Source organism: Lingula anatina, chromosome 1 (assembly GCF_051362555.1).
Source record: "Lingula anatina isolate TDL-2025a chromosome 1, LinAna3.0, whole genome shotgun sequence".
Lineage (NCBI taxonomy): Eukaryota > Metazoa > Brachiopoda > Lingulata > Lingulida > Lingulidae > Lingula > Lingula anatina.
The window spans coordinates 69,997,059-70,024,064 of NC_141767.1; the positions used below are offsets into that span (position 1 = coordinate 69,997,059).

The window sequence follows — 27,006 nt, forward strand, 5'->3', positions numbered from 1 at the left end:
CCATATGTTGGTGTTCACGGTTGGATGCTTAGGGTGCAGTTGGTGAACTGGATAACAAGGGATGCATTAGAACACGTTCTTGTAGTGCAAGTCGTTTTGAACAAGCTTTAAGACCTAGACCTGCGTGAAAACCTGCATCAAAAATAACATCAGTTTGCAAAATGTGAAAAGATCTTAAAATTGAGGAGAATATTACTTATTACCCATTACCTATAGACCTGCTTGGCTGCACCGCAGGTACATGTAAAATGACCTCTCCATAACCATCATTATAGTTATTTAGCCCCACCATTTTCAATAGCTGAAGGTGTGTATATATTATTTCTTTATTGCAGAGATGCATCAAAGGACTAGTGCCCCAGCTCAGGATGACCAGGACGCTGGTGACCAGGTACAGCACAGGAGACGACAACAGCCAGAGTGGTTTGAACACAGGCAGTTCCAGTACAATGGACGGCTGGTGCTGCCCTTCCTACCTGGACTGGTCATCATGGTTTATCTGGGCGGTGAAGTGTAAGAGCTTTTTAAACATATTTCTTTGCCTGTCTGGGTAAGGTCCATGAAGGTCAATCTGTGAAATGATGTGAATATTTACAAGATTTACCTGTATGAACTTCACCATATATGGACTGTTGATTTTATTATCAAGCAATGTCTGTGACATCATAGACAACGCAATTAAAATGATTGTTTTTTGATTCCTCAAACCTCATTTGGTAATGTATATGTAAACAATTTTTTGTGACAAATGACAATTCAAAAAAGGATAAATATTATGGATTGTGAATAATGATAATTTAGTAGTGTACCTGCATAGTCTCGTTTATGGATAACACATTTGTAAAATAGAGCTATATATCCATAGCCCTGCAAATAATTCCGTTCTTTATTGTTTATTTATTTATTTGTTTGTTTGTTTGATTGTTTTAGCTAGAGGCAATATCCCAAATTCTTGTCTTTATATGTTTTTTAATTTAATTTCAGATTGCTTGGTATAGCTTCTGTGGGTGCATGTCTAATTCACATTCTTGATAGTGTTGGACAGAAAAGAAAGTAAGTGACACATTGTGGAATTGATGAAAAGCTGCCAGGAACCAGCAGTATTTACCTGGCTGGATTCAGAGCCACCATTGTTTAGCTGGCTGGACTGTTTCTTAAGTCACTTTAAAGAGAAAACTATATTTTTGACTGGATGGAGCAATAATAGAAAGGAATACAAGTTATATCAATGTCTGATTTTTGCTAACATTTAAAAGGTTGACATCGGCTGCATTGGCAACCAGTTGATCCCTGGAATTACTAGTCCGCTGATCAGATATGCCCGCATTTGACAATGGATTCCCACCTCCCACATTCTGTCCCAGCAGGGACTGAGCAATTAAATCTCAATTAAATCTGAGCAATTAAATCTCAGTGGGTTGTGCCATATTTTATACACAAACTAGTAAGTCCCTGGATCAACTGGTTTTGAATGTACCCATTATGAGTACTGAGAGCATTCAAGTTGTAAATGAATTACAATCTCTAAGGCTTCGTTCACATGCAATGTCTATTTTCTAAATTCTATTTTCTATTTGCGCTATCTTATGATCACGGTCAGTGCCCTGAATATCCCGCCGCGTAATTACTGGCAGCGCGAGCCAGTTACTTATAGTAACGTATAGTAACTGGCTCGCGCTGCCAGTAATTACGCCGCGGGATATTCAGTGCACAGACCGTGATCATAAGACATACCGCAAATAGAAAATAGAATTTAGAAAATAGACATTGCATGTGAACGAAGCCTAATTATCTTCCCAAATATTCTATGGTTGTATGTTCTCATTTCTAGTGCCCTCATTGCCTATGTTCTGACATTTGTCTGCTGCCAGATGACCATCTTCTACTCTGCTGTTCCCCTGGTCTGGTAAAGTCTGCTGGGCAGAAATAATTCATGTCAATTACTAGGGCTGTGCTGGAATATTTTATTATTTTTTGTACCCTCTGAACATTTTTGGCAAAATTAAAAGTATTGTCAGGGTAAATAAAATTTTGCCAACTTCAAAGACACAAGGTATTTTGGCAGAAATGTGTAATTAGCATCAGCTCGAGAATTATAAATTGGAACGGGGGATGAAATAATTTATACATTTCATTATGGACATGGGGCACTCTATTACAAAGTGATGAATATACTAATGTAATTTTTCATTAAAAGTGTATCATTCAAAAGAACTGTTGCTTTATATAAAAATTCACTGTATACTTGAATTGAGGTATTTATTCATTTAAAAGTCTTCCCTAAAACCATTTTATCCAAACCAACTGTCTTACATATAGCAAGAGTGGATGTACTTTACTTTCATGTTTTTATTTTCAGGCATTCTTTTTTCAATGTGTGTATCATCTCAGCCCTGAACATGCATGCTGTCATGACTGGAGGCTGGATTCTGCTGCAGTTTGATATTTTAATAGCAGAAGAACCAGAGTTGGCTAAGGTGAATATGAGAAACACTGTTAAATGGGCAATACTTAAATATCACAATCAGTCACCAACACTCCTGAACAAACACATAGACATGTGTCTGCACACACGCACACATACACATGCACACACACACACACACACACACACACACGTCAAAATTAAAAAAGAATGTGCCACACCTGAACTTTCCATTAAAAAATTGGTTATGATATGGTCAGTATTCTCTTTTACCTTAGCACTCTGATTTTATTACTAATGCAAAATGATTATTAATCAGGAGGGAGGGATGCCTTGAGCAATACTCAGATATATATATATATATATATATATATATATATATATATATATATATATACGTTTACATGTCATGATGTCAGTTGATATACATTACATTTTCAGATCATCGAAATATTCCTGTTTACTGTGTATCCTTTTGTGTCAACAGTTTTATTAACATGGATGACAGCCACCATGATAGAGATAAGCATTGCACCAATTTGTTTCTGTATCATAGGGTAGGTTATACTTGATTATAAAGAATGAAAGTCAGTGGAGAATACAGCATGAAGAATAAATAGTATAAAATCATATCTTATATCATATTGCACAGTTATGAAATTGTAGTTATTCATATAAAGATTGATAACAACAACCAAAAAAAAAGATGCTTAGAGAAAGAACATTTGAAATTTGATCATAGGCTCTGTTTTCAGTTTCATATTACTGCAACCATTCATGGTACCAACACGGTCCTCTTTTACCAAGGATACCACTGCCAGAGACCCCAAGGGGCAGGTGCTAGAACCTGAGACAGTTGCTCTTGTCTTGCTTGCTTACTTGACTACGCCACCTATGGTGCAAGTGGCTATCACTGCCTGGGAAGATAGATGGAGCCTTCTTCACCTCCAAAATATTGTAAATATGATGGCTTAAAACAGTTATTTATGGAATATTTGTCAGGATATATTGTTGATTTGAAGCAGTCATTTCTGTAATGAGACAAGAACCAAATCCAACTAGTTTGTTTTTTAATAAACAACAACAATTTATATTGATTTTTTTTCTAATTTTTCTTATATGAAGTGTTTCAGTGTCTTTTTTTCAGATTTGTCTCATATTCCTAGTTTTCCTGAGTTTATTTCTTGGAACATTTCTCAGTATCAAGCAGGTCTTAGATTATGCAGGTAATATACATCTACATGTGTATACATGTTCCGAACAGTTATGTGTAGAAAGACTGTAATTAAAAATTGATTTTAAAAAGTAAAAAGGAAGATAAAATTTTTATCAGATTTTCTTTGCACATTTGTGTGTGTAAACACTTTTGTAATTTCCCACGAATTTTGAGAAAATTATTTGCTGAATAATTGTGTTTTGTTGTGGCGTAAACGGGAGTCACCTTGAACAACTTGCCAAGCTATCAGGTTGAACTTTGGAGGATTAACTGACACCATTCCTATATTAAGTGGTGTTGACCTGGCATGATTATTAAGTTTGGCAGAAATATATCACTTTTGGAAGATATTAGGGAAATGCATTGGCCACATCTTAGATCCATTATCCAAGGGAACACTAATAGTAATATATCTCTTAGATTTTATTTTTTTAATATATATATATATATGTATTTTAATAAGATTGATTTTTAGTAGTGTAAATTTTAAATGGTTTCCAATGAGAGTTTAAAATTAAAATATTGTCATTTTAATGATTTTAGTATATTAGCCATTATTGTAAGGCACCTTGAGATAGAATGTAAGGCGCCATATAAGAATCTTATTACTATTATTATTATTATTAATTGTAATATTGGCCATTTAAAATAACTAACAAACAATAAATCTTTTCTTTCTTAGGAATACAAGAAGTTCAGTTAGGAAGATTGAGGTGGTTTTCACTGGGTGTGGTACTGACCTTGTTAAACAATGTCCTTGGCAGATATGAGATGTCGTCTTATCTGTTGCCATGGTTACCAGTTGGCATTGGGCTTCATGCTGTATTTGCAATAACTTTACAAAAGAGAAAACATCTGGTATGCAAAAGGCAAAAGTATCAGTTGAGCATTCTGACAAACATAAGTATTTTCTTTTTAGTTTTTTTTTCTAACTTGAGTTTTTAAGGTCAAAAGAAACAAACTGAATGTAATATTTTATTGCCTGATATAATTATTATTTTGTCATTGTAGCCTCTGTCATGGCTGGTGTTTGGGTGTCTCCTGTTCTACTATGCAGTCATATTTTATCTTATGCCATGGAGGCTTGTGTATCCTTTGTGTTTGTTTGTGTGTGTGTATTGATTTGTGCTTTAAATAAGTGTATTCTTGTTTGTGTGTCTTGATCATTTAATAAAGACAAAAATATTCCAGATTAATCTGTATGTCTCAATATATGGGTAATTTATGTCTTTTCCCACAAACCCTATAGGCTACAGGCTATTGGTGCTTATGTCTGAAGGACTTTTTTTTCAAGTAGTCCACTTTCATCTTTAAATGAACAAATAGCATACCAGTCCTTGACTGACCAACAGCTACTATCTGCCCCGGGTAGGTCTCCACATTGACCTGGCCCTCTTGCTGGTTCTGTTGTCCATCGCCTTTACTCTTCTGACCACTCTGGCTGCAGTTGGGGACATTTTCGGACTGGTCATCATTTTGTGTGCTTCAGGTAATGTAATCTCTGCTCTGTTTTAATTGAAAACATTTGTATGAGTCTGTTTTAAAATGTGTGGGGTGAGGGAGGGGAGTGGAGGTCTTATCTCTCCACCTATTGAAAACACATCAAGAATCATCATAAATCAAGTTTTCTGGAATCTCAGCTGTTGATATTTTTGTATTGTTATTCCGTTGATGCAAATTCAGTTTTATATAGTCCATAATATATATATATATATATATCCCTGTGTGTGGTTCCAGTGTTTGTGATGTGTGAAGTGGTGCTGCAGGCAGGACATCTCTACAGTGCACCGTTGTTAGCTGTCTCGGGGTTTTTGGCTTCATATGCTGTGATCAAGTAAGTCGACTACGTTATTATGTTCTTTGCCATGTGATTATTATTATTATTATTATTATTATTATTATTATTATTATTATTATTATTATTATTATTATCTTTACCAAAGCACATCTGTGATTATATATTGAGTCTGGATGAGGTATAGTTTCAGTTGAAAATTGGAGGGGAAAAAAGCCATGTTAAATATCATAATTCAGGAGCTGTTAACCCGTCCTACCATTCCAGGTTGTACCATGCAGGGAAGATAGCCTGGTTTGTGGCCTGGCTAGTGGTGTCCATTCAGTTTGTGAAGGTGCCCAGTGTCACCCACCTGTACAGAGTGACCAGTGAGTGGACCCTGATGATGTCTGTACAGGAGAGGATAGGAGTTCTGCTGACTGCTTTAGTTGTCACCAAAATACACCTGTTTGAGAAAAGAAAGCAATTATCAATGAATGTGGTAGGTTTATGTGGAAAATGAAGAATAGGTGTGTTAGGATTGGTGTTTCAATTTAAGGATTTAAGGCTTGGTTCATTCAGTGTTTACAAAAAGAGGTTCTTAGTTCTCATTTTGAAAAGAAGTTATTTTCATTGCTCTCTCTTGCAGTCATGAGTGTAATCCCATTTTAAGCTTCTGTCAAAACAGTCCTAATACAGAGTAAGATCTTACTAAGTGTCTTCCAAACAGACACTTGTGTACAAATTGCATGCAATATTTTGTAATTATTTCCCAAAAAGCATTTAAGCTGAAATCAGAGCTTTCACTAGTGTTTTCATAGCTAACATATTTGTCCTCTGTTTTCAGGTGCTGGCATATTTTATCAGCACAGGATTGGCAGTAGCACTCAACGTGCAGCCTTTCCTGCAACCACTGCTGCACTCTATAGTCCAGGAAGAGCCAGACATACTGGATGTACTGGGTAAGACACACTGACATGTTTTAAAATGTCTATGTTTTGACTCAGCCTGCTTTGGTAGCTATAAATTTCAACATTTTTTTGTTTGTGTGTGTGTGACAGTGCATGAATTTTACAATTAACCTCTAATACTGACTTTTCTAGGTACTGTCTTCCTGCTGTGGGGGTTACTGCTGCTGAAGCTGACCATGTTCCATACAGTCAGTGCTCCAGTGTTGAGACACCTGGCTCCTGCCCTCCTCCTCATGGGGATTGCTGTTCTGGACAGTCCTTGGTAAGTGTCTCCTGCCCTCCTCCTCATCCTCATGGGGATTGCTGTTCTGGACAGTCCTTGGTAAGTGTCTCCTGCCCTCCTCCTCATGGGGATTGCTGTACTGGATAGTCCTTGGTAAGTGTCTCCTGCCCTCCTCCTCATGGGGATTGCTGTACTGGACAGTCCTTGGTAGGTGTCTTCTGCCCTCCTCCTCCTCCTCCTCATGGGGATTGCTGTACTGGACAGCCCTTGGTAAATGTCTCCTGCCCTCCTCCTCCTCATGGGGATTGCTGTACTGGACAGCCCTTGGTAAATGTCTCCTGCCCTCCTCCTCCTCCTCATGGGGATTGCTGTACTGGACAGTCCTTGGTAAGTGTGGCGTGCCCTCCTCCTCCTCCTCCTCCTCCTCCTCATGGGGATTGCTGTACTGGACAGTCCTTGGTCAGTATTTTCTCCTCCTCCTCCTCCTCCTCATGGGGATCGCTGTACTTGACAGTCCTTGGTATGTGTCTCCTCTTTATTTAGTCTTTAACGAAGAACGCTCAGTGACGCTTTTACTAACGTACTCACTTATGACTTGTTTACAAACTCCTTGACCTTTTTTGGGATGCTACCTCTTGAACACAAACCCCCCAACTTTTTCATATGCTTTACTCATATGGTAAGCAGATTTTGTCTTACAATTTTTATCAAAATTACTAGGACAGAAATGGTGTTTCTGAACTGAGAGAGCCTCCTTAAGTTCTATCCTGTACACATGTTCAGATACTTAATTTCATTTATAGGATGCTTGGGTTGGTGGTTAGTCTGTATGTCACAGTGATTGCAGTGTCACAAAAATGGACGTCCAGATCTGCCCTCCTCAGGGCCATCTTAGCCATTTGTGTAGGCATACCCGTGGGGATGCTGGTGGTGCTGTATGTAAGTATTTGGAGGGGAAATTGTTGTATTACTGTTGGATCTTGTAACGACTTATTTATTTGTAAGATTGAAAAATACATGTATGCTTTTGTATAACTGAAAACTAATTGATTGAAAAACTGGGGAAAAACATCCTAGTCTATGGTACTGTATAGTATTGGCAGGAAATATCATCAAGAAAGATCACAACAGGCAATTTTAATTCTGTTTTTTAGTTCACTGAGGAGTCAGTTGTTGGTCCTGGCATCTGGCTGGCAACCTGCGCACTCTCCTTCCTGGTCACATTTTCCTTCCTCACAGTGTACGAGAGCAACAAGAACTGTGACATGATCTTGACATATTGGTCAGTATTTAGTTGTGAGATTAAAGCATGTGTTCATGTATGTTTTCTATAGCTTTTTTGGTATCATCATATTTGCTTCATTTTTTTAAATCATGGGATTTTATTTTGAAAGTCCTCATCAAGGGATAAACCTCTCAAATTGTTTTCCAGTTGGGTTTTGATAACTATATTGGATGTGGTACTCTTGGCTCTGGATGCCAGTGTCTGGGGTTTGAAGGGACTTGGTGAAGGTTCAGCACTCCACATATCATCCTTCACTTGGACTGGAACAGCAGCAGTGTTTAAATTACATGCCACAAAGAACAAGGTCAGTTCTTACTTCATACAACATTCCTTACGGTTTATTCCCAATGAAAGTATTGTTCTATGTAGATTGATCCAACTCTGCCAATGAGATTAATATACCACAGTCTGTCCACAGACCATCTAAAATGAATCAAAGATTTAACAAAAAAATTGCTATCTCTTTAAATATCAATTAGGTTCAAATAACTATTCAGATTGTACTGTTAAGCTTATAATATTATCTTTCAAGCTGTATCACAAATAGCTATTCATGGCCACTGGTTTAATAAAATGCAAGTAGTTTCTGCTATCACATGATTAAAGTTGTGCTGAATTCACATGCTGAAGTCGCATATTTTCAGAGCCCAGATTTGTTATCGGGAGCAGTGTCAGGCCCTCCTTGGGTGCCACTGTTTGGAAACTTGGCAACATTGGCATCATTTATCAGCCTTTGTTTGGCTTCTGACCCAGAAAACATGGATGGATGGGTAAGATATTTAGCGTTTTGACACAAATGGCCACTTTCAGATTATATCAGTTTTTTGTTTAATACTTCAGTAGCTACTACCACTAGTCAAAACCAGGCTTCATCACAGTTAAAAGCAAAATATTTAATTGCAATCAGCTATATAAAATTATTGCATAATTTCTCTCATTTCAGATACTGGGTTGCTCAGCAGTTTTTCTTCTTCTCCAAAATGATGGCATTTGTATCTCTTCTCTCCATCATTCTAACCAGAAAGTTCCAACAGTTTGCACAGCAGCAGTATATATCCTAGCTCAAACGGTCTGGGCCAGCAATATTTGGTTACCTAAAAAAACATTCCTCAGGACACTACAGGGGGCGCTAGAGTCAGCAATACTGCTCTTAACTTTACCAGTGCTTCTTGCCTATTGCACCACAGCTTGGTCGGGGAAGAAGCTATTTTCTAATAAACTCATTGCCTTTCTGCTACCACTGTTCTCTCTTTTGATACTGTTTGGGAGTAGCTTTTACAGTACTGTTTACTCAGGTATAGGCCTGCTTATGGGAGGATGGGTTTTAACAATTAAGACGTGATAAAAAAAATAAAGGAAAATTTCTGACAAATGCTGTTATTGTTTATCTGTTGCATAGTTACCAACATAAAAACACTATATATGTAGGCCTATTTTGCACAATCAAATAACAAATGAAAATAATGGGAACTGATGCTAGAAAAATCATAGAACTTCCACATATTTGCACAATTAACAGTCCTGCTGCTTTACTTTTTATTATCTTTCCCAAACCAATATCCAGATAATACTACTTAGTATAAATGCTTGTCTTTAAAGAAAGTGGTGCTGGGAAGAATGGAATAGCCTAATATTAATACTTTTACACTTTGATTTTAAAAACCTAGAAAGAGAGGCTAAGGAGAAAAGAGCACAAATAATGAAATGGTTGAACTAGGGTAATGAGTATCTTTATACAAAAAATTATTCATTCAGAATGCTTTGCAATTTTTTTTCCTTCAAGTGCGTTGGAAAGTTTTGTCTCTTTAGACTGTACAAATCTTCAGTTTCACTTGCTTTAGTGTTAGATTCTTTGTTACAAATTGTTAAAGGAAGTGTTCAAAAGACTTGAATAAGCCATCTAAATGACAAGCATTGAGATCATCCAGAATAAAAAAATTAACCAACATTCTTTGAACTTGAATATATTTATTATTTATAAAATAACCATGTACAACTTGTCTAGGCAACAACCTTTTACTGTACACTAAACCAGAGAAAAAAAGCAAGAGGATGTCTCATCAAACCAACGACCAAGGAATCAACACATGGCGACAGATGGCAAACAATAGCGCACCAATTAATAGGGATAACGTAATAACTTACTTGGTTACATAAATCTTTGCTGCACACAGTTTATATGACAAAATGCAGGCTATTGGCATCTGTGCAGCTGATCAAATGAATCTGCAGGCAGTTTCTAAACTACGCTATAATATTGGTAGTAAGAAACAGTAAAACATACTTAGCTGTAGCATCATATTACTTTGGACGTACAACCTTAATTTTTCTGTACATTTTATTTGATACTTTTAACACAGTATACAGCTGAGTTTCCTATCTTAACCTATACTTTCACTACAGTTTAACTTTCAGGTTAGTTAAATACGACATGTCTCAGATGTAGTGCATGCGAAAAGGCAATTTACTTCAGAGGGAAAGTATTTTTTAAAACTCCAACTGTTGTGTACAAAGCTGGTTTCATTTACATATTCCATGTAAATGAGTTAACGGAAATCACAGCTTCAAGTGCAGTGTACTATTCAGTGTAGAGTTCTGACAACATTCCCACCAATTAACAGAAACGTGCCAGCTGTCACTGTTCATTTCAATTATTGTTTACAACAATCTAAAACATTTGATCTAGGAAAATAGTCCACCAAACAGTACTTTGTTACTGCTTCATAATTCAAGGCTAACAAAAAACCCTTGCTGGCCCTCATGATTTCAAAGAGAGGCCTTTCTTCGGATAAGTCATCACAATTTAGCAAACAGTTCAAAGGGCCCCAGACCTCTGTTATAATTTCCTGCCTGGTGGTGTGCAATTGAAAAACGCCAATCAAGACCTTACTACTGTATTTGCACAGTACAATCAGACAGGACAGAAATAATACATGAAGCTTTTCTTTCCTCTTTATCCTGAAGAACAACACCCTCCTCCACTACTTTGGTGTTGCTGTGCATCGTCATCCACTATTACTACATTTTTTCGACTGGTTGACTGTCGTCCGCCGCCTCCTACACTGTTTCTTGGATTTTCATCACCTGCTTTGTCTAGCATTCCTGAAATGTATGACATTCAATAAAATTATGGCATTCAGTCAAGCTCTCCTAATACTTCATTCAACTAGAGGATCAGAGAGGCGATACCGCCTCCGAATATTGTACCACCAGCTGGAGCAAGCGCATTCGTATAGACCCCCACATACACAAAATAAGGGACACAGCCACCAGTTTTGTGCTTGACAAGCTGTAAAAATGCAATCAACAAGAATTTTTAAATTTTTGCAAAAAATATATATGGTACAATCAAAATTAAGTTCTTCGTAAGATAGGTCAAGGGTCAATTTCAAGGTCACAGTAAATTGCCAGTATATGACTTCCTATTCAAGTTCAAGAGTAACTATGGACCTATCTCTGCCAGTTTTGGAGACAAAAGGAAAGCAAAATTTGCAAAGTTCAGTTCATGGTGAAAAGTAGGTCAAAGGTCAATTTTAAGGTCACATTTAGATTGCCAGTATATGACTTCCTATTCAAGTTCAATAGTAACTATGGACCTATCTCTGCCAGTTTTGGAGATAAAAGGGAAGCAAAATTTGCAAAGTTCAGTTCATGGTGAAAAGTAGGTCAAAGGTCAATTTTAAGGTCACATTTAGATTGCCAGTATATGACTTCCTATTCAAGTTCAATAGTAACTACAGACCTATCTCAGCCAGTTTTGGAGATAAAAGAAAAGCAAAATTTGCAAAATTCAGTTCATGGTGTAAAGTAGGTCAAAGGTCAATTTTAAGGTCACATTTAGATTGCCAGTATATGACTTCCTATTCAAGTTCAATAGTAACTATGGACCTATCTCTGCCAGTTTTGGAGATAAAAGGGAAGAAAAATTTGCAAAGTTCAGTTCATGGTGAAAAGTAGGTCAAAGGTCAATTTTAAGGTCACATATAGATTGCCAGTATATGACTTCCTATTCAAGTTCAATAGTAACTACGGACCTATCTCTGCCAGTTTTGGAGATAAAAGGAAAGCAAAATTTGCAAAGTTCAATTCATGGTGAAAAGTAGGTCAAAGGTCAATTTTAAGGTCACATATAGATTGCCAGTATATGACTTCCTATTCAAGTTCAATAGTAACTACGGACCTATCTCTGCCAGTTTTGGAGATAAAAGGAAAGCAAAATTTGCAAAGTTCAATTCATGGTGAAAAGTAGGTCAAAGGTCAATTTCAAGGTCACATTTAGATTGCCAGTATATGACTTTCTATTCAAGTTCAATAGTAACTACGGACCTATCTCAGCCAGTTTTGGAGATAAAAGAAAAGCAAAATTTGCAAAATTCAGTTCATGGTGTAAAGTAGGTCAAAGGTCAATTTTAAGGTCACATTTAGATTGCCAGTATATGACTTCCTATTCAAGTTCAATAGTAACTATGGACCTATCTCTGCCAGTTTTGGAGATAAAAGGGAAGCAAAATTTGCAAAGTTCAGTTCATGGTGAAAAGTAGGTCAAAGGTCAATTTTAAGGTCACATATAGATTGCCAGTATATGACTTCCTATTCAAGTTCAATAGTAACTACAGACCTATCTCTGCCAGTTTTGGAGATAAAAGGGAAGCAAAATTTGCAAAGTTCAGTTCATGGTGAAAAGTAGGTCAAAGGTCAATTTTAAGGTCACATTTAGATTGCCAGTATATGACTTCCTATTCAAGTTCAATAGTAACTATGGACCTATCTCTGCCAGTTTTGGAGATAAAAGGGAAGAAAAATTTGCAAAGTTCAGTTCATGGTGAAAAGTAGGTCAAAGGTCAATTTTAAGGTCACATTTAGATTGCCAGTATATGACTTCCTATTCAAGTTCAATAGTAACTATGGACCTATCTCTGCCAGTATTGGAGATAAAAGGGAAGCAAAATTTGCAAAGTTCAGTTCATGGTGAAAAGTAGGTCAAAGGTCAATTTCAAGGTCACAGTTAGATAGCCAGTATATGACTTCCTATTCAACTTCAATAGTAACTATGGACCTATCTCTGCCAGTTTTGGAGATATAAGGGACTAAATGTTATAATTTTGGAGTTACCATAATGTGCCTTAAATTTCGTACAGAAAAAATTAATTAAAATAAAGAAAATGTCATTTTGGTCAAAATTCTTGAAATAGGAGGTGCTCTGAAGTTTCAGAAGTTCAAATTTGATGAAATAATGTCATTTTTGAACACAAGTTGTCTGCTTTGCCAAGCCTTATGTTTTATTTTTCCAGAGTTCAAAATTTATTATCCATTACCGTACTGCACATTTTGCTTTTACCACCAATATGTACTTTTTGATACAGCGTAACTCGAAAACCGTATGGAATACAAAAAAACTGAGACCACCTCCAGTGTTGGGCTTTACATGCTCTACAAAATGCGAAAAAGAATGGGTCTCTAGCATTAACGGTTCCTGAATTAGAGACAGTTTTCAGTTTCGGTATCTTATGGCCGCTACTCCCGTGAAAATGCACCGATTGACCCCAATGAAAGATGACCTGAAGGGTAACACTTTCCAATAATATTATTGGTTAAGTCTGTGTAGTGTCTGAATAACAGGGCAAAAAAATTTTTTTTCGTAAAAAATTTCATTTTTTTGAAAATTTTGGCCCATTTGACCTTGAAGTAAAAGTCAAAGGTCAAATCCAAGGGTATTTTTGAAATCTACACATATGACTTTTGGAAAGCCGTCTATAGAAATTTTTCCCATAACTCCTTCCGTGCGGTAGATAATTAGCATTTAATTTTGCCATTTTTAGACAAGGGTGCATTGTAATGAGTGCCACACCCAGACCCCAATACCGACAAAGCCCAAATTTTACGTGGACAAGTTGAGATTATAGGTGACCTAAATCCATGAGATGGGTACGGGGGCCCTTACCGTCTAGGAGGAGAAGCGGTAACGGTAGCCGTCCGGCGGAGCCGGTGGAACGATCCGGACGGGACCGAAACCATGTGTACCGCCAGCGCTAACGCTGGTGGTACAATGAATACAACTCGTATGTAATAGAAATCAGACAGAATAGCTACAAGACTAGAAAATGTATAAGAATCTGCAAAGTTGATTTATTCTTTTAGTGATAAGAGTGAAAATATTATGTGCAGGAAAAGACAGCTTACAAAGCAATACAAAATTTACATTGAAAGCATGATGCAAACATAGTGTTGTGCAAGAGAGCATTATTCTACACAGCTACAAAAAATATCTGTGAGTAAATGCTTTCATGTTTCATTCCTTGCAAAACTGCACTCGCAAGTCTGCCTTCGTTTCTGACCCCACTCTTCTCCAAAAAATGCAAAATCTATCTTGATTTTATCCTAAGTTGCAAGACTTTGGGTTATCTCAAATGATACCAAATGACAAAATGTTAATAACTTTGACAAATGTTGGAGTCTTACATGGAAAAAAACTTACAAACATGAATAATATAAAGGTAGGCTACTTGACAAAATCTTGCAGACCAGATGCCAAAATGGAATTATCTAAATTTTTCAGAATACTGAATACCAAAAAATGTTATGTGACCATAGCGACATATGCTTTAATCATTTTTATTGTTTTTTTTCAGTGAAATGTGAGTACTTTCTCTTGGTAGGTATGTCAAATAATAAATTACCACCCTGGCATATATTGCTCATATAATATCTTGCATATACTACTTACTTTTGCTAACATCTAAGAACATCTCTTCAATCCCTCTGTTGAGCTTTGCTGATGTGTGGAAATGCTTCGCTCCAACTGAAGCTGCATATCTGACAAGTACATTAGATTAAAACCAAAAGTTAAGCTTCACTTGCTTGTCTGGTATGTAGTTAGCATAACTGAAAGATTAGCAGTTTCAATTCACGAGACAACACTTAAAACATACCAAGAAGGGTTGCCAGTCTAATTATTTATTACATAAATATCATACTGCTATGTCAAGAGACAAAATGATACCAAATCCATTCAAAATTCACCAGCACATGTACTCACTCTTCTGCATCTGCTACCGGGACGTGTCTGTCTTTCTCTAAGTCAGTTTTGTTCCCAGCTATACATAAACAGATATCTTGACCTAACATTTTTCTTAGTTCTTTGACCCAATTTTTTACCTAAAGGATAAAGTAATAAATGGTTTTGTATACATTATTCTTATTTGTTCCAAGTCATAAAATATCGATAAGCCATATGAATATACCATTTGCCTGGCCTGTTGAAAGATTTAACCACAAAATTACTTTCCGTAAAATATACCACCAGCATAACTTTGCTCATTCTAATGCGACTAGACTGTATCCAATATTTACAGATCCTGTAACAGATCCTTAACAATGAAACATCTTTGTGGATAAGCTGGGCTCTCTCTTGGATAGAACTTTGACAGGACAAATAAGCTGGATAGTCTTAGCCAATCACATGTTAAACCAAATCACAGAAAATATTGACAAAAATGCTAAGGTACTTAATATTATTTTGTGTCAAATAACAGCATGTTTACCATCTGCCTATCAATTATCATGTGAGACGACAGGATGATCTTTTTTGACTGACACACAAAACAGCACTTAATCTTACTTTCTGAAAAGAATCTTCATCTGTTATATCATAGACTAAAATAGCACCATTACTGTCTCTGTAGTAGATAGGGCCTAATGCATGGAATCGCTCCTGGCCTGCTGTGTCCTGAAATATACATCATAAATATCTACATTAGGCAATCGTTTCACTTAATTATTACTATTAACAGATCAAGAAGTGGAGGAAAATAAATAAGCCATTCATGTATTTACATACCCTTTCACAAAATATGAATTTAATATTGAAATATGCTTCCCAAAAAGCTTTATAAATTGACTAGGCATAATTAAAATGAAAGAGTTGTAAAATCAGTGCAATGACAAAGTCACCTTTCACAGACTTCCATATAGAGCCCACGCCCAGGCTTTCAGCTAAGATTTTTGTCCCACAAACTAGTTGTGAGTTTTAATATAGATCAAAATAAAGCACTTATGTAAGGGTGTGAACACCTGATGCACAGTATCACCTAGGCACAGAGACAAGCATCTATTTTTATTTAACTGTCTAAGGGAAAATAAGAATGTCTCCTGTCAAAATACAGCTCCCAACATCTGGGGTTAAGCCTAAAGTATGTTATGTTTCATATTCCCTGCTAATTATACATTTATTGGCCTCGGTTTCACTCTACAAGAACTGTTTTGTGACTGGCTAAGGATGGGTGAATACCATATAATGTAGTTCAAAGCCTAGTTTGGTTTTCGTGATATCCTGCCATGGATACTAAGGAAATTGACAATGTGACAAAAATGTCTGCACCATGTGGGTGCTTGTTTTTTGGGGGGGAGGGGGGGTTATAGACTTGATGCTATTTTTCTTTACTGCCTATGTGCAGTTCTTACGACTAAGCTCTCTGTGTAGAAAAATGACATTGTCAAACATGAAATACTTCGATAGTGCACAATAGGGCAAAAAAGAGAAAAAGTTAGGAAGAGAAATGGAATGACCGGAATTAGTTTAGTGAAAAGTGGAAAAAAGTTAAGACTTGGCAGTCTTACAACCCAGAAGAGTGGAAATGTTCTACAGCACTGTATGTCAGGAGTTAGACAGTGATGACCAACAGCAACAGAAATATAACTCCTCTATTTCAGATTCTGACATCTGCTGTTCAAGACCACAAATGGGTGAAAGTGCACATGAGGGCTCAGTTTCTTTATTATCAAAAAGAAAACAAAAGAAGAAAGAATTCAGTTTCATGACTAATTTTGTCTGACAGATTTTGTTTCTGTCTGACAGAATTTTCAAGCTTGTAAGACCACAGGTCTGACAGTTTTTTTTTTGCCTTTCGTGCAGTCTGTTTGAACATTGCTTCTCACACAGGATTTCATATTCACAGTGAGTGGGTTCCATCATTGAGGCTAGGAGGTCCCCAGTTACCAGTTTAAACCATGACACCTGTTGGAGTGAAATTATTCCTCTGCCCTTAACACAACAGTACAGTGTTCTTATGCTTTTACTATTTTGTTTTCAAGCAGTATGAAAAAGATACTGATAGGGGTAATTAATGATATAGAAGGATAAAATATTGTCTGTGGAGTAGCAATATTGGCTTAAGTGGCTAAAATAATTGAAATGTGACTGAAAAATGAAAACTGACCTACAAAATGCATTTTGTTTTTAAGGAAAACTCACCCATATTGCTAGATGAACTCTTTTGCCACCAATATTCAATTTTTTGTCTAGAAAAGATGCCTGAAATAAAAAGGAAAGCCAGGAAGTTAAGAAACTGCCACTAAGGAAAACTCACCCATATTCTTGTTATAACATAACTTGGAAGTTGTACACGTGTTTAAATGGTTTCTTGTTGATTCTACTGATAGGCCACCACACAGGTGACACTGCTGTTCACCATTCTACTCTTTTCATGTTATACTAATGACAATTACTGGTAAATGTAAATAAGTTGTCTTTACTGTTTACATAACGAAATTCTACATCAAAGTGACAGTATAAGAAGACCAAAAACAACATGAAGATAAGACATGAAAACGTCAGTAAAAGGTGATACTAGGTGATAGCACAGCCGCAGAATGTTACCTGTAGTGTCGTCAGATGTTTGTCGTTAAATTTATTTTCCACATATCTCAAAACCAATGACGTTTTTCCAACACATCCTTCACCCAAGAGAACGACTTTAAAATTATGATTCCGTCCTCCGCCTCCTCCCGCAGCTGACATGGTAGTTTATATTGTCCCTTTGAACTATTGAATATGTCCTGATTGTATTTGTGCTTATCACTGGACACTAGGGTTTATTATTTCACTTTATCTATAAAAAGTCGGTGGTTCCTGGTTCTGCAACATCTAACATGGCGATTCCTGGTTTTGACGTCATCATCACATGAGCACCTGCATATCGCTTAAAACAATAAAAAAAGTCTCAATTGAAATCAATCATTTAGTTCGTTCAGAGACTTCTTTGCAGAGTTGATAAACTTTGGTGTTGTCTAATGTATAATATTTCTTAAACATAAAATTTATTTTTGGATACCTTTTAAAGAAATTGATTATGATTCGAACTATTTTTGAACATCTGAAGCGACAAAATATCACGTCATGTCAACATGGATGATCAAAAACAGGTTGGGTTATCTGTGGTATTTAATGAGGACGAATTGCGTCACATAGTGTTTGGCTAATTAAGTTGTTACATGTATTTAATTGCTTACACGCGAGAAGGTTAGTTGTCGAATGATGGGTTGTTTTATTTTTAATTCAAAAGCTTAAACATGTCTATAAACTACATGTAGCATGATATATATTACCATTAATTGGTTACATGTACACTCGTATTTAATTAATTTTTTACTTCTCAGTTTGCTTTACCATTTGCTTGCGTATGTGATGGTGATTCAGCTTAACGTGGAAAACACTCAGTTGTTTATATTGGTCTTACTTTGTCATCCACTTCAGGTGTAAATCTGATCAGTATTAAATACAGTTGTCAAGGTCGGATCACATACTTAAAGTTTCAAAATGGCAAGCGGTGGAAAGAAAGAAGCCGCAGTAAAGAAACGTGGATACATAGGAAATTCTGTGAACTGGATGACAAAGAAGATCCAAAATCGGGCCACCCACAATCTTTCCAGGGGAAATATGAAATCAGGACCCAGGGTAAAAAATATGTAGTTTCATCTATGCTGTCTTGCACTGTTCTGTTCCTAGAGGGCATTCCCAGAGATTTAGATCGACCTAACTCCCTGGGGTTCACGCTAAAAATTGCAGTCAGCCGACCACACATGGAAGTTAATTACCCCCTTACAGCTTGTAGTAGGTGGGACGAACATTTAAGCCCAATGATCTGACAGTAATCTAGTGAGACTCTCCATGGGGATAGATCGATCTAAAATCTATGGGAATGCACCCTTAATGTGATAGTTAGGGTTCTTAGGTACAGGAGTGGTAATGTGGAGAGATTCTTCATATCATATGCTGGAATCAAAATGTTAAAAAAGTTTTGAAGGTCAATACACATGGCAATTATTGGCATTATAAACATTAACTGGAAGAATATATCCTTCACTATATATATATAGAGTATGATTTAAAAAAGAATATTTCTTTATGATTTGAGGTGTATTCCTGTACCATGTAGCTGTATTTAGTCTTTATAGTCCTTGATAGTGTAGTGTGTGCTTACCTGCAGAAGTTAACTTTTAAATGAATATCTTCCAATGGGACATTACTTGTCCTCCTGCTTGAAGAATGAATTACTTTGTGTCAGACTTCTCAAAAGGAAGGACATATTTTACAATGCAATTATTGTTTTTGTTGGAGAAAAATGTTTGATTTCTTATAATTATGTAGTCATGTGTTTAAATTATGGGAATGTGTCTGCGTAAAAAAGATTAATACCATTGATTGAACTATAAAGCTAAACAATATTTTTTCATGATACTTTTTATGATTGGTTTTAATTCATTGACAATCCTAACACATACCTTATGCATATAGCTGTGTTTTTAGACATCATTTGCTTTTATACTATTTATAATCGCTTTCATTTTGGTCTTTTATTAATATATTTAAAAAATTTTTCATGATTTTAATGGCACATGGAATGGACTTTTTAATCAGAATAGCTTAATTTACTACTGTTTTCTGTTTTCTGAGCATGCTAATGATGCTGGTGTGTGCTTTAATGCCACACGCACAGGTTTACATTATTTTCACTGAAGTGGGCTTAAATATGATTCTTTCAGGTGATTTACCAGAAAGATGGGGTATACATCCACACCATTGTCCACAATGAAGATGAAGATGCCCTGATTGAGGGACAAGTAGAGATCCTGGAAAAGGTGAGCTCAGATATCGCATTTGGCAGTTCTGTGAATAATAAGTATTTGTTTTTCTATTCACTATTTCTGTGTCATTCAGATTAGATTTATTCAGAAATGATGTGTAAAATGTGAGGGTCATGTGTAAGATAAGTGTGTGCACTTACCCTCTTTAAATAAAGATTTATTATTATTATTATTATTATTATTGTGTTGTGTCCCCTCAGCCCCAGGGTGTATTCATTGAGTGGAGATCTGTAGCAGATATGGCAGCTGAGTATGCTGTGAACCCCAAACATGAGCAGGACTCCTGGGCCGTCATTGACGCCGTCGGATACAGGAATGAGAGCCAGGGATCTGAGACAGGTGATTTGAGTGGAGAAGATTGACAGTCTAAAATGGGCCTTTATTTATTTCATATAGTTATTTATTTTTTGTAAAATTTTGTTTCTATTAGATATATTGATATTTAATGTAATAATTATTTATTTTAAACTTTTATGAAGCAGGCCCTCTGTCTGTCCTTTTAGACATCATTCTAAATCATCAAATCTCGAAAATTATGTGTTGAAAGTAAACTTTCTCTACCCATTTTCTTTGTAGGGTCTGCAACTATTCAGACAAGAAGACCCAAGCAGATTATCAGTTTTGATATTAAAGATTTAAAGAGCTTCAAGCGGTCAAAGCAGAGTTTGGGATGGTCATACATAATCTTTATCCAGAAAGATGGGACGACACATCCAGCATTGCACTTCCACAAAGGTGGCAGCCGAGAAATGATAAATTCCATGGAGAGGTTTTTGTCAGTTCAGAGGTAACTCTCATACCTCAATGTTCAAATTTGTAAAGCTTTTTGTGCCTCTCATGTATCTTAGACTTAAATGTATCTTAGACATTTTAGTAAAATTTTCAAGATCTGAGGGGAATTACTATTTGTTAAGACAAATTCTAGCATATATTGAATAAGGTAATGGGCATGGTTAGTTTATGATATAGGGCTGCCAGAATTGAATATATGTTCATGCTCAAATGCCTCTTCATATAAATTTTAAAGTACAAAGTTGACTGCTCACACACTGATATCTTAAGGTGTGAGTCTCTTGGGAAATATATTAGATTTGAAACCCTTCAGATTTTTTCTTGATAATTTACTTGTTATATATCATATGTATCTTGTTAAATCAGAATTTTATTTTCCTTGTCAGGTCTCCAAACACGCCTGGTCTCTTTTTGGTACATGAGCATGACCCTGGAGCACTTTCAAGGTCATTTGATGAGCTACAGCTCTTCAAAGAAACTTCACAAGATTTGGTGTCTGTAAGTAATAAGTCATTTTCACTTAATCATATTTCATTAAGGAGAAGATATTTAGGTAAGGCAAGTGATGCATTTAAAATATATAATTAAATAGGAATTAATATTTTTGTATTTCAAACTTTTTCAGAAATTTGTCAAAGATCCCTATTCAACAACGCTGACAGGGTTTTCCAAAGTAACCAAGTTTTTAGGAGAGGTCCTGATGACCACAGATACTCCACCTGTACGGCCCTCAGAGGAGGTGGCGGACATTTTACATGAAGCCATCCCCGGTATCACCATCAATGCACAGGATGAGCCAGGATTTGATATTGTCAGCAAAGTAAGAGTTGTACTTATAATGATAATATTTTTGCATGTTTTATATTTTTTGTCACTGTTTGTTACACCTGATTGTGAAAGTTTTTCTAGGTATGAAAGAATGTGGAATTAAAGTCGGCAAGGTTCAGTGAAAAGATTTTTCAAATCTAAAATAGATCTGGCAGTGGTTTCCACCAGGTGGTTTTATTTTCAGCTTTTGACCAGTTTGTAGACCAGAAGAAATAATGAAATCATCATGCAAATATTATTTCTCACCTGTTTCACTGCTTTTATCAATTCATGAACATCAGTTGGAAAAGATATCTCTGTTTTTGATTTCAGTGTGAGCTTGCTGAGCGTCCTGATGTCGTGAGGTCATCCCCCTTGTCCAGACTGCAGTGGGAGAAGAACATGGATAGTGAGGGCAGGATACAGAATGTGGATGAACTACAGGAGATCATATTTAGAGGGGTAGGTTTGTGCTTAAACCACATCCAGCTGGGACTTGACAAATTATCCTTACTGGCCATAGATGTTACTGTGTTAGGGATCATCCATTTTTGTCATCATTTTCACAAGTCTATAAACCATATGCTGGATGAGAGTTAAGGCCCACTGCACACTTTTGCAAAAAAAAAAAAAAGATGATCCAAATTGCTGTCAAAGTTTATCATTTTGAGCTTTTCATTTTGTTCTCTGAAGGGGGGGGGTCTGGAGAAAGTCTACTCTTTGTTGTAGATCATTTGTGAAAATGATCATGATAAAAATGACCCCTTATTAAAATAATACAGCTTATTCTGCCTTGACCAGTTTTATCTAACAGACACATAAGACTGTGAAATGCACTCTACACTGACCAATGCATAGTGTGTATTCTTAAGATATTCAACTTTATGCTGCATACAGTTTGTGTTCGTTAATAAGGTTCCAGGGCAGTATAAACAGCTAAAGTAAGATTTTCAGTACTTATACAACCTTGGTCCAACTGTTTAAATTTAGTTTCAAAGGTAGAAAGAGTAAAATTTTATTTATTTTTATTTTATTTATTTATTTATTTTTATGTAGGGAATAGAGCCTAACCTGAGGAGAGAAGTGTGGAAATTTCAGCTCCAATACTATGACTGGAATTCAACATCAAAACAGAGAGAAGAGGTCAGGAAAAAGAAAGTGTAAGTTAAACCAAATAAAAGAAATAATTCCAACTAAAATGCTCTATTGTATTGGTATAGTTAGTATGTAAAATAATACATTTTCTATCTGTGTTCGGAGCCAATGAAATATTTTGCTTACTTCATACTTTAATTCATTGTTTTAATTGTATCTCTTATGTATCTTTTAGTGATGACTACTTTAGAATGAAACTTCAGTGGAAGTCAGTCACAGAGGATCAGAAGATGAGATTTTCAGTTTTAAGAGACCGTGAAAGTCTCATAGGTAAGTGTTGCCTAAAGCAGGCAGAACTTAACTCTATATGCAACCCTTTTTTCTTGCTCCATTAGTTATTATGAAGATCTGTATCATCATGTATTACAGCCCTTTTACACACTATTACTAGAACTTGAGTAGAAATATTAAACAAGTAATATAAAATAGGATTGAGAAATTACACAAAACAGGTGTTCAGGTGTTATGCAGATGAAACCATCTATTACAGTTAACTTTCATCAAGAAAGTGCATGTTTATTTTCATTTTCACAGATAAAGATGTGACCAGAACAGACCGTACCCAGACGTACTTCATGGGGGACCCAAACCCCAAACTGGAACTGTTAAATGACATTCTGATGACATACTGCATGTACAACTTTGATTTGGGTAAGCAAAAGACATAGATTGCCTTTGACCCTCTGGTAATTTATTTATTTATTTATTTATTTATTTATTTATTTATTTATTTATTTATTTATTTATTTATTTATTGGAAGCAATGAATCATTTATCTTACAACACAGTTAACATAATACAATATTAAAATTACAAAAAAAACTTGACTAAATTACAAATATTTCACAAGGATATAAGATGTACCATTTTTCTTTGAGTTAACAGCACCATCCTTGCTAAACTCACCAAGTACATATAATTCAAAGAAATAATTTGGGTATAGCCTAGTTTTGTGTTTGATATACTTGTTCCTGCCCCAGGCTATGTGCAAGGTATGAGTGATCTTCTGGCCCCCATTCTCGTCATCATGGATAATGAAGTGGATGCATTCTGGTGCTTTGCTGGTTTTATGGAAATAGTGGTAAGTGAGGATTTATACTAAGTTAGTGTAGGTTTTCATGTGAATTGAGTTAATTAAGTTTTTGGCTAACAAGCCAGACTCCTCGCCTTAATATATTGATTTTGTATTTGCATTCCTTTCTTTGATTTCATCTGCTGAGTTATTATTTCTTTCTCTCTAGGCACGCAACTTTGAAATGGACCAAAAAGGAATGAAAGACCAACTGCAGCAGCTGAACACATTAATGCAGTTACTGGATCCTCAACTTTACAATTACTTAGGTTAGTTTTTTATTTTTTTATTATTATTTATTTATTTAGTCTAAAATCCATATAAAATGTTCAGTAGACTTTACATGGGTAAAATGAACAGAATAAGATGAATAAAGTCAATAAATGAAAAGGTAGTTAAAATATTCAGATATTAAGATGTGAAATAAAATGTAAATGAATTGATGGACAGTTACGATTTTAAGATATTAAAAGAAATAATACAATGTAACAGATAACAGCCATTCAAATCAATTATAAAACTTTTTGAAGATATGAGTTTTTAATTCTTTAAATTGATACTTTGTTTATTTTTCAGAGAGCCATGAATCCAGCAACATGTACTTCTGCTTCCGATGGCTGCTGATTTTGTTCAAGAGAGAGTTTACTTTCCCAGACATTATGAGATTATGGGAGGTTAGTAATCCAGGGGATATTTATAGTAAGACCTTTGATCATACTCTGAAACTTAATTTACAATGTTTAAATAAAAAAACTGCACAGCAGCTTGTGAATGAAAGTCTCTTTAAGCATGGAGGATTTGTTTTTCTAACTTTTCTGTTCTACTTCTTGTTATTTTTTCAGGTGCTATGGACAGGCCTTCCATGTAAGAACTTTCACCTGTTGTTGTGTGCATCCATCCTGGACACCGAAAAATCCATCATGTTTGACAATAATTTTGGTTTCACAGAAATTCTCAAAGTAAGTACTCTGTAGATTTGATTACAATTCTGCTTCACTTCACTGTACAGAACAGACCGTACCCTGTTACGCTAGTTAATGGAGCACACTTTTGGGTTAAAAGAGAAAAAAAAAATTCTAAAAATGGAACTGGTTCCTAAAATAGAACTGGAAACTGATTTATGTGGTTCTGTTTTCTAAAACGGAATTGAGAACAAGTGGATTTGGCAAAAGAAATATGGTTGTTGCCAAAATTTGCTCACTGTTCAGTGCCAACAACAGATTTTAACAATCAAATCACCGCAGATTCAAAACTGAATGTGGAAATGGTGGAATCAAATGCATTCTCCCACTCACAAATCTGTTTGATATTGAATGTAAAGTGATACCAGAAAAAGTGTAAAATTTTACTTTGTTAAATTTAGCATCTTGTCAGCCAGATAACATATTGTTGACATCAAAAGTGATATATTATACCTTTCTGTTTTTCAGCATATTAATGACATATCTTACACAATTGAGCTAGAACCAATGTTAACCAAAGCAGAGGGCATCTACCTCCAGTTAGCCAACACCACAAAGCTTCCTGGGCCTATCAAAGAAATCTTAGGTTTTGACTTCGACCGGAAGGGGAGTGGGGATTCCTCCAAAACCAGCACCCCAGTGGAAGGCTACAGCACCCCTGCTTCTACACCTGAACACTCCACGCCAGTGATGAGTTTACCGTTAAAAGACAGTAGAGTGGGCAATGGTGGTCATATGGGCAGTAGTAGTGCATCCCAGGAGACAGGACCTACAACCCCTGATGACAGTAGCATAGAGATCTTACCTGACCCTCACAATGTGTTTGAGTAGTCTCTGCTGCATTGCATATTAACCAAGGAAAGCTTTAGATGAGGATATTTTGTTTATTAGAATTGGAGTTCTCTAGCATAATCATTGTGCACAACCAAAAGTGGATGTTGATTCAAAACTGATAATTCCAAATATTTATTAAAATTAAGTATGATATAAAAATATTTGAATTAAGAAATTATGAAAAAATATTGTTTGTCTTACAAGTTTATAATGTTTTTGTTAGTTGACTGTTTAATATATATATTCACAAAATATTTAACTTGTTTTATTTATAAAGAGCTGGTTAAAGTAGTGTAGGATCTGGCCTGTCTTGGGCTATCAAAACTTTGACATGAAAATGTGTAGACAAATCCTTTTTCTTTCCAAATTTAAATAAACCTTATTAACATGAAATTGAGGGTCACTGCTCAAGGTAAAGTGTAAGCAATTCTTTTCTCTCTCATCAAAATCCGTCACTTTCACCTTCAGATGATGGACTATGGTTATTCTTCATAATTGATGTATAGCCTTTTTGGGTTGGATCTAATTTCAGCAAGACTAGAATTATCCCTATAATCGTGCTGTGGTGTTGCCTACATTTTCAAGTTTTTTTTTTCAAAATAAGTGCCATTTTTGTCCTGAAATTGTAACTGCCAGGTCAGTGAAGATAATGTATATGATGCTAATGTAAAGGATTGGATTTATGATCTTGCCGATTAAAACCAACATATGCTATTCTCATTTGTAAATATATTTCCAGCACGATAATAGTCTCTGTATCTATTTGGAGGCAAGTGCATTAACAATTAGCATACATACATCAGGTTTTTAGAAAAGCTGCATACGTATTTTAATTGTTATCAGCCATGTTTAAATATTAAAGATTGATTTGATCAGAATATGTAGTTGCATTTTTACAAAGAAAGTTTCCGCTTGCATACATTTGAGCTCCTGTGTATCGCATAGTGCGGTTTTTTATATTGTATTTTTGTCCGTCTTCCTGTTTAAGGAGATACAGGTTGTTTGAACACGTGTCAGTTTTTGTTAAAACAGTAGACAACCTTTCTCAATTGTTGATTTCAATTTTGATTTAAATAGTAGACGACCTTTCCTAGTATCAACTGTCAGATAACACCCTTTGTTACCCGTTGCTAACAAACGGCAGAACTTTTATCAATAACTTGCTTTACTTCCTTAAGTTATGAACACCGTGATCAGATCGTTGAGAAAGTGACGTTATGCTGCACGATATAAATTTCAAAATCCCAAAGTGTCTTCTTATTTTTATGTATTTTTCGTTCAGAGAACAAAAACGATGGGATAATTGGAAATGTTTCTTTTTAAGTGTAACTTTTAGTTTTGGTTCTACTTTTAGTTACAGTGTAGCACAGTCATCCATGTCACCAACGACCCGATGTTCTGTCCCCTTATAATAACTTGAGCACGTGACTGCTGCTTTTTTTTTTCAACACACGGATGTGTTTCGATATTGTAATGAAAAAAGTATGAACAAGCAACATTACAGTTCAGTTTTTTTTTTAATTGACATCAGCCACTTGAGGTCAATGTTAATTAATTTTCAACGTGTC

The 27,006-nt window shown here is 35.7% G+C and overlaps 3 protein-coding genes across 4 annotated transcripts; 2 read left to right on the forward strand and 1 right to left on the reverse strand.

The window, feature by feature from the left end:
• Positions 1 to 218: 218 nt before the first annotated feature.
• Positions 219 to 9,266, forward strand: LOC106174833 (uncharacterized). The gene is made up of 20 exons (XM_087002881.1): positions 219 to 237; positions 336 to 513; positions 985 to 1,053; positions 1,832 to 1,906; positions 2,360 to 2,477; positions 2,867 to 2,982; positions 3,181 to 3,382; positions 3,573 to 3,651; positions 4,324 to 4,499; positions 4,653 to 4,729; positions 4,994 to 5,130; positions 5,379 to 5,475; positions 5,704 to 5,917; positions 6,263 to 6,377; positions 6,519 to 6,648; positions 7,413 to 7,548; positions 7,764 to 7,891; positions 8,042 to 8,198; positions 8,539 to 8,664; positions 8,838 to 9,266. Exons 2-20 carry the CDS (start codon positions 338 to 340, stop codon positions 9,234 to 9,236), a joined length of 2,727 nt encoding a protein of 908 aa, XP_086859007.1. The 5' UTR covers positions 219 to 237; positions 336 to 337; the 3' UTR covers positions 9,237 to 9,266.
• Positions 9,267 to 9,842: 576 nt separating this feature from the next.
• Positions 9,843 to 17,862, reverse strand: LOC106174838 (ras-related protein Rab-21). The gene is made up of 6 exons (XM_013556531.2): positions 17,550 to 17,862; positions 17,145 to 17,204; positions 15,513 to 15,620; positions 14,931 to 15,049; positions 14,619 to 14,707; positions 9,843 to 10,996 (listed from the first exon to the last, which is right to left on the reverse strand). Exons 1-6 carry the CDS (start codon positions 17,688 to 17,690, stop codon positions 10,848 to 10,850), a joined length of 666 nt encoding a protein of 221 aa, XP_013411985.1. The 5' UTR covers positions 17,691 to 17,862; the 3' UTR covers positions 9,843 to 10,847.
• A 51-nt stretch (positions 17,863 to 17,913) lies between these two features.
• On the forward strand, positions 17,914 to 26,316 carry LOC106174834 (TBC1 domain family member 15). 2 transcript variants are annotated; one of them, XM_013556527.2, is made up of 16 exons: positions 17,914 to 18,094; positions 18,426 to 18,626; positions 19,715 to 19,810; positions 20,017 to 20,155; positions 20,393 to 20,603; positions 20,995 to 21,106; positions 21,234 to 21,428; positions 21,749 to 21,877; positions 22,472 to 22,575; positions 22,746 to 22,840; positions 23,105 to 23,221; positions 23,551 to 23,651; positions 23,812 to 23,911; positions 24,219 to 24,316; positions 24,485 to 24,601; positions 25,073 to 26,316. In XM_013556527.2, the coding sequence occupies exons 2-16, from the start codon at positions 18,489 to 18,491 to the stop codon at positions 25,433 to 25,435; spliced, it is 2,115 nt and encodes a 704-aa protein (XP_013411981.1). In that variant the 5' UTR covers positions 17,914 to 18,094; positions 18,426 to 18,488; the 3' UTR covers positions 25,436 to 26,316. The 2 variants fall into 2 exon arrangements, with proteins under 2 accessions (XP_013411981.1, XP_013411982.1); XM_013556528.2 differs by lacking the exon at positions 18,426 to 18,626 and having other exon boundaries at positions 17,988 to 18,094.
• Positions 26,317 to 27,006: the final 690 nt, after the last annotated feature.

Bases quoted from the DNA above. Each gene is read 5' to 3' on its own strand.
- LOC106174833 (XM_087002881.1), top strand. From the start codon at position 338: ATGCATCAAAGGACTAGTGCCCCAGCTCAGGATGACCAGGACGCTGGT. The intron at 6,378-6,518 runs GTAAGACACACT...TGACTTTTCTAG, and splicing joins AGACATACTGGATGTACTGG to GTACTGTCTTCCTGCTGTGG. The intron at 7,892-8,041 runs GTCAGTATTTAG...ATTGTTTTCCAG, and splicing joins GACATGATCTTGACATATTG to TTGGGTTTTGATAACTATAT.
- LOC106174838 (XM_013556531.2), bottom strand. From the start codon at position 17,690: ATGTCAGCTGCGGGAGGAGGCGGAGGACGGAATCATAATTTTAAAGTC. The intron at 17,205-17,549 runs GTAACATTCTGC...TTTTTATTTCAG, and splicing joins AACATCTGACGACACTACAG to GCATCTTTTCTAGACAAAAA. The intron at 10,997-14,618 runs GTAAGTAGTATA...CATACATTTCAG, and splicing joins GTTCTTAGATGTTAGCAAAA to GAATGCTAGACAAAGCAGGT.
- LOC106174834 (XM_013556527.2), top strand. From the start codon at position 18,489: ATGGCAAGCGGTGGAAAGAAAGAAGCCGCAGTAAAGAAACGTGGATAC. The intron at 20,156-20,392 runs GTGATTTGAGTG...TTTTCTTTGTAG, and splicing joins GAGCCAGGGATCTGAGACAG to GGTCTGCAACTATTCAGACA. The intron at 20,604-20,994 runs GTAACTCTCATA...TTTCCTTGTCAG, and splicing joins AGGTTTTTGTCAGTTCAGAG to GTCTCCAAACACGCCTGGTC.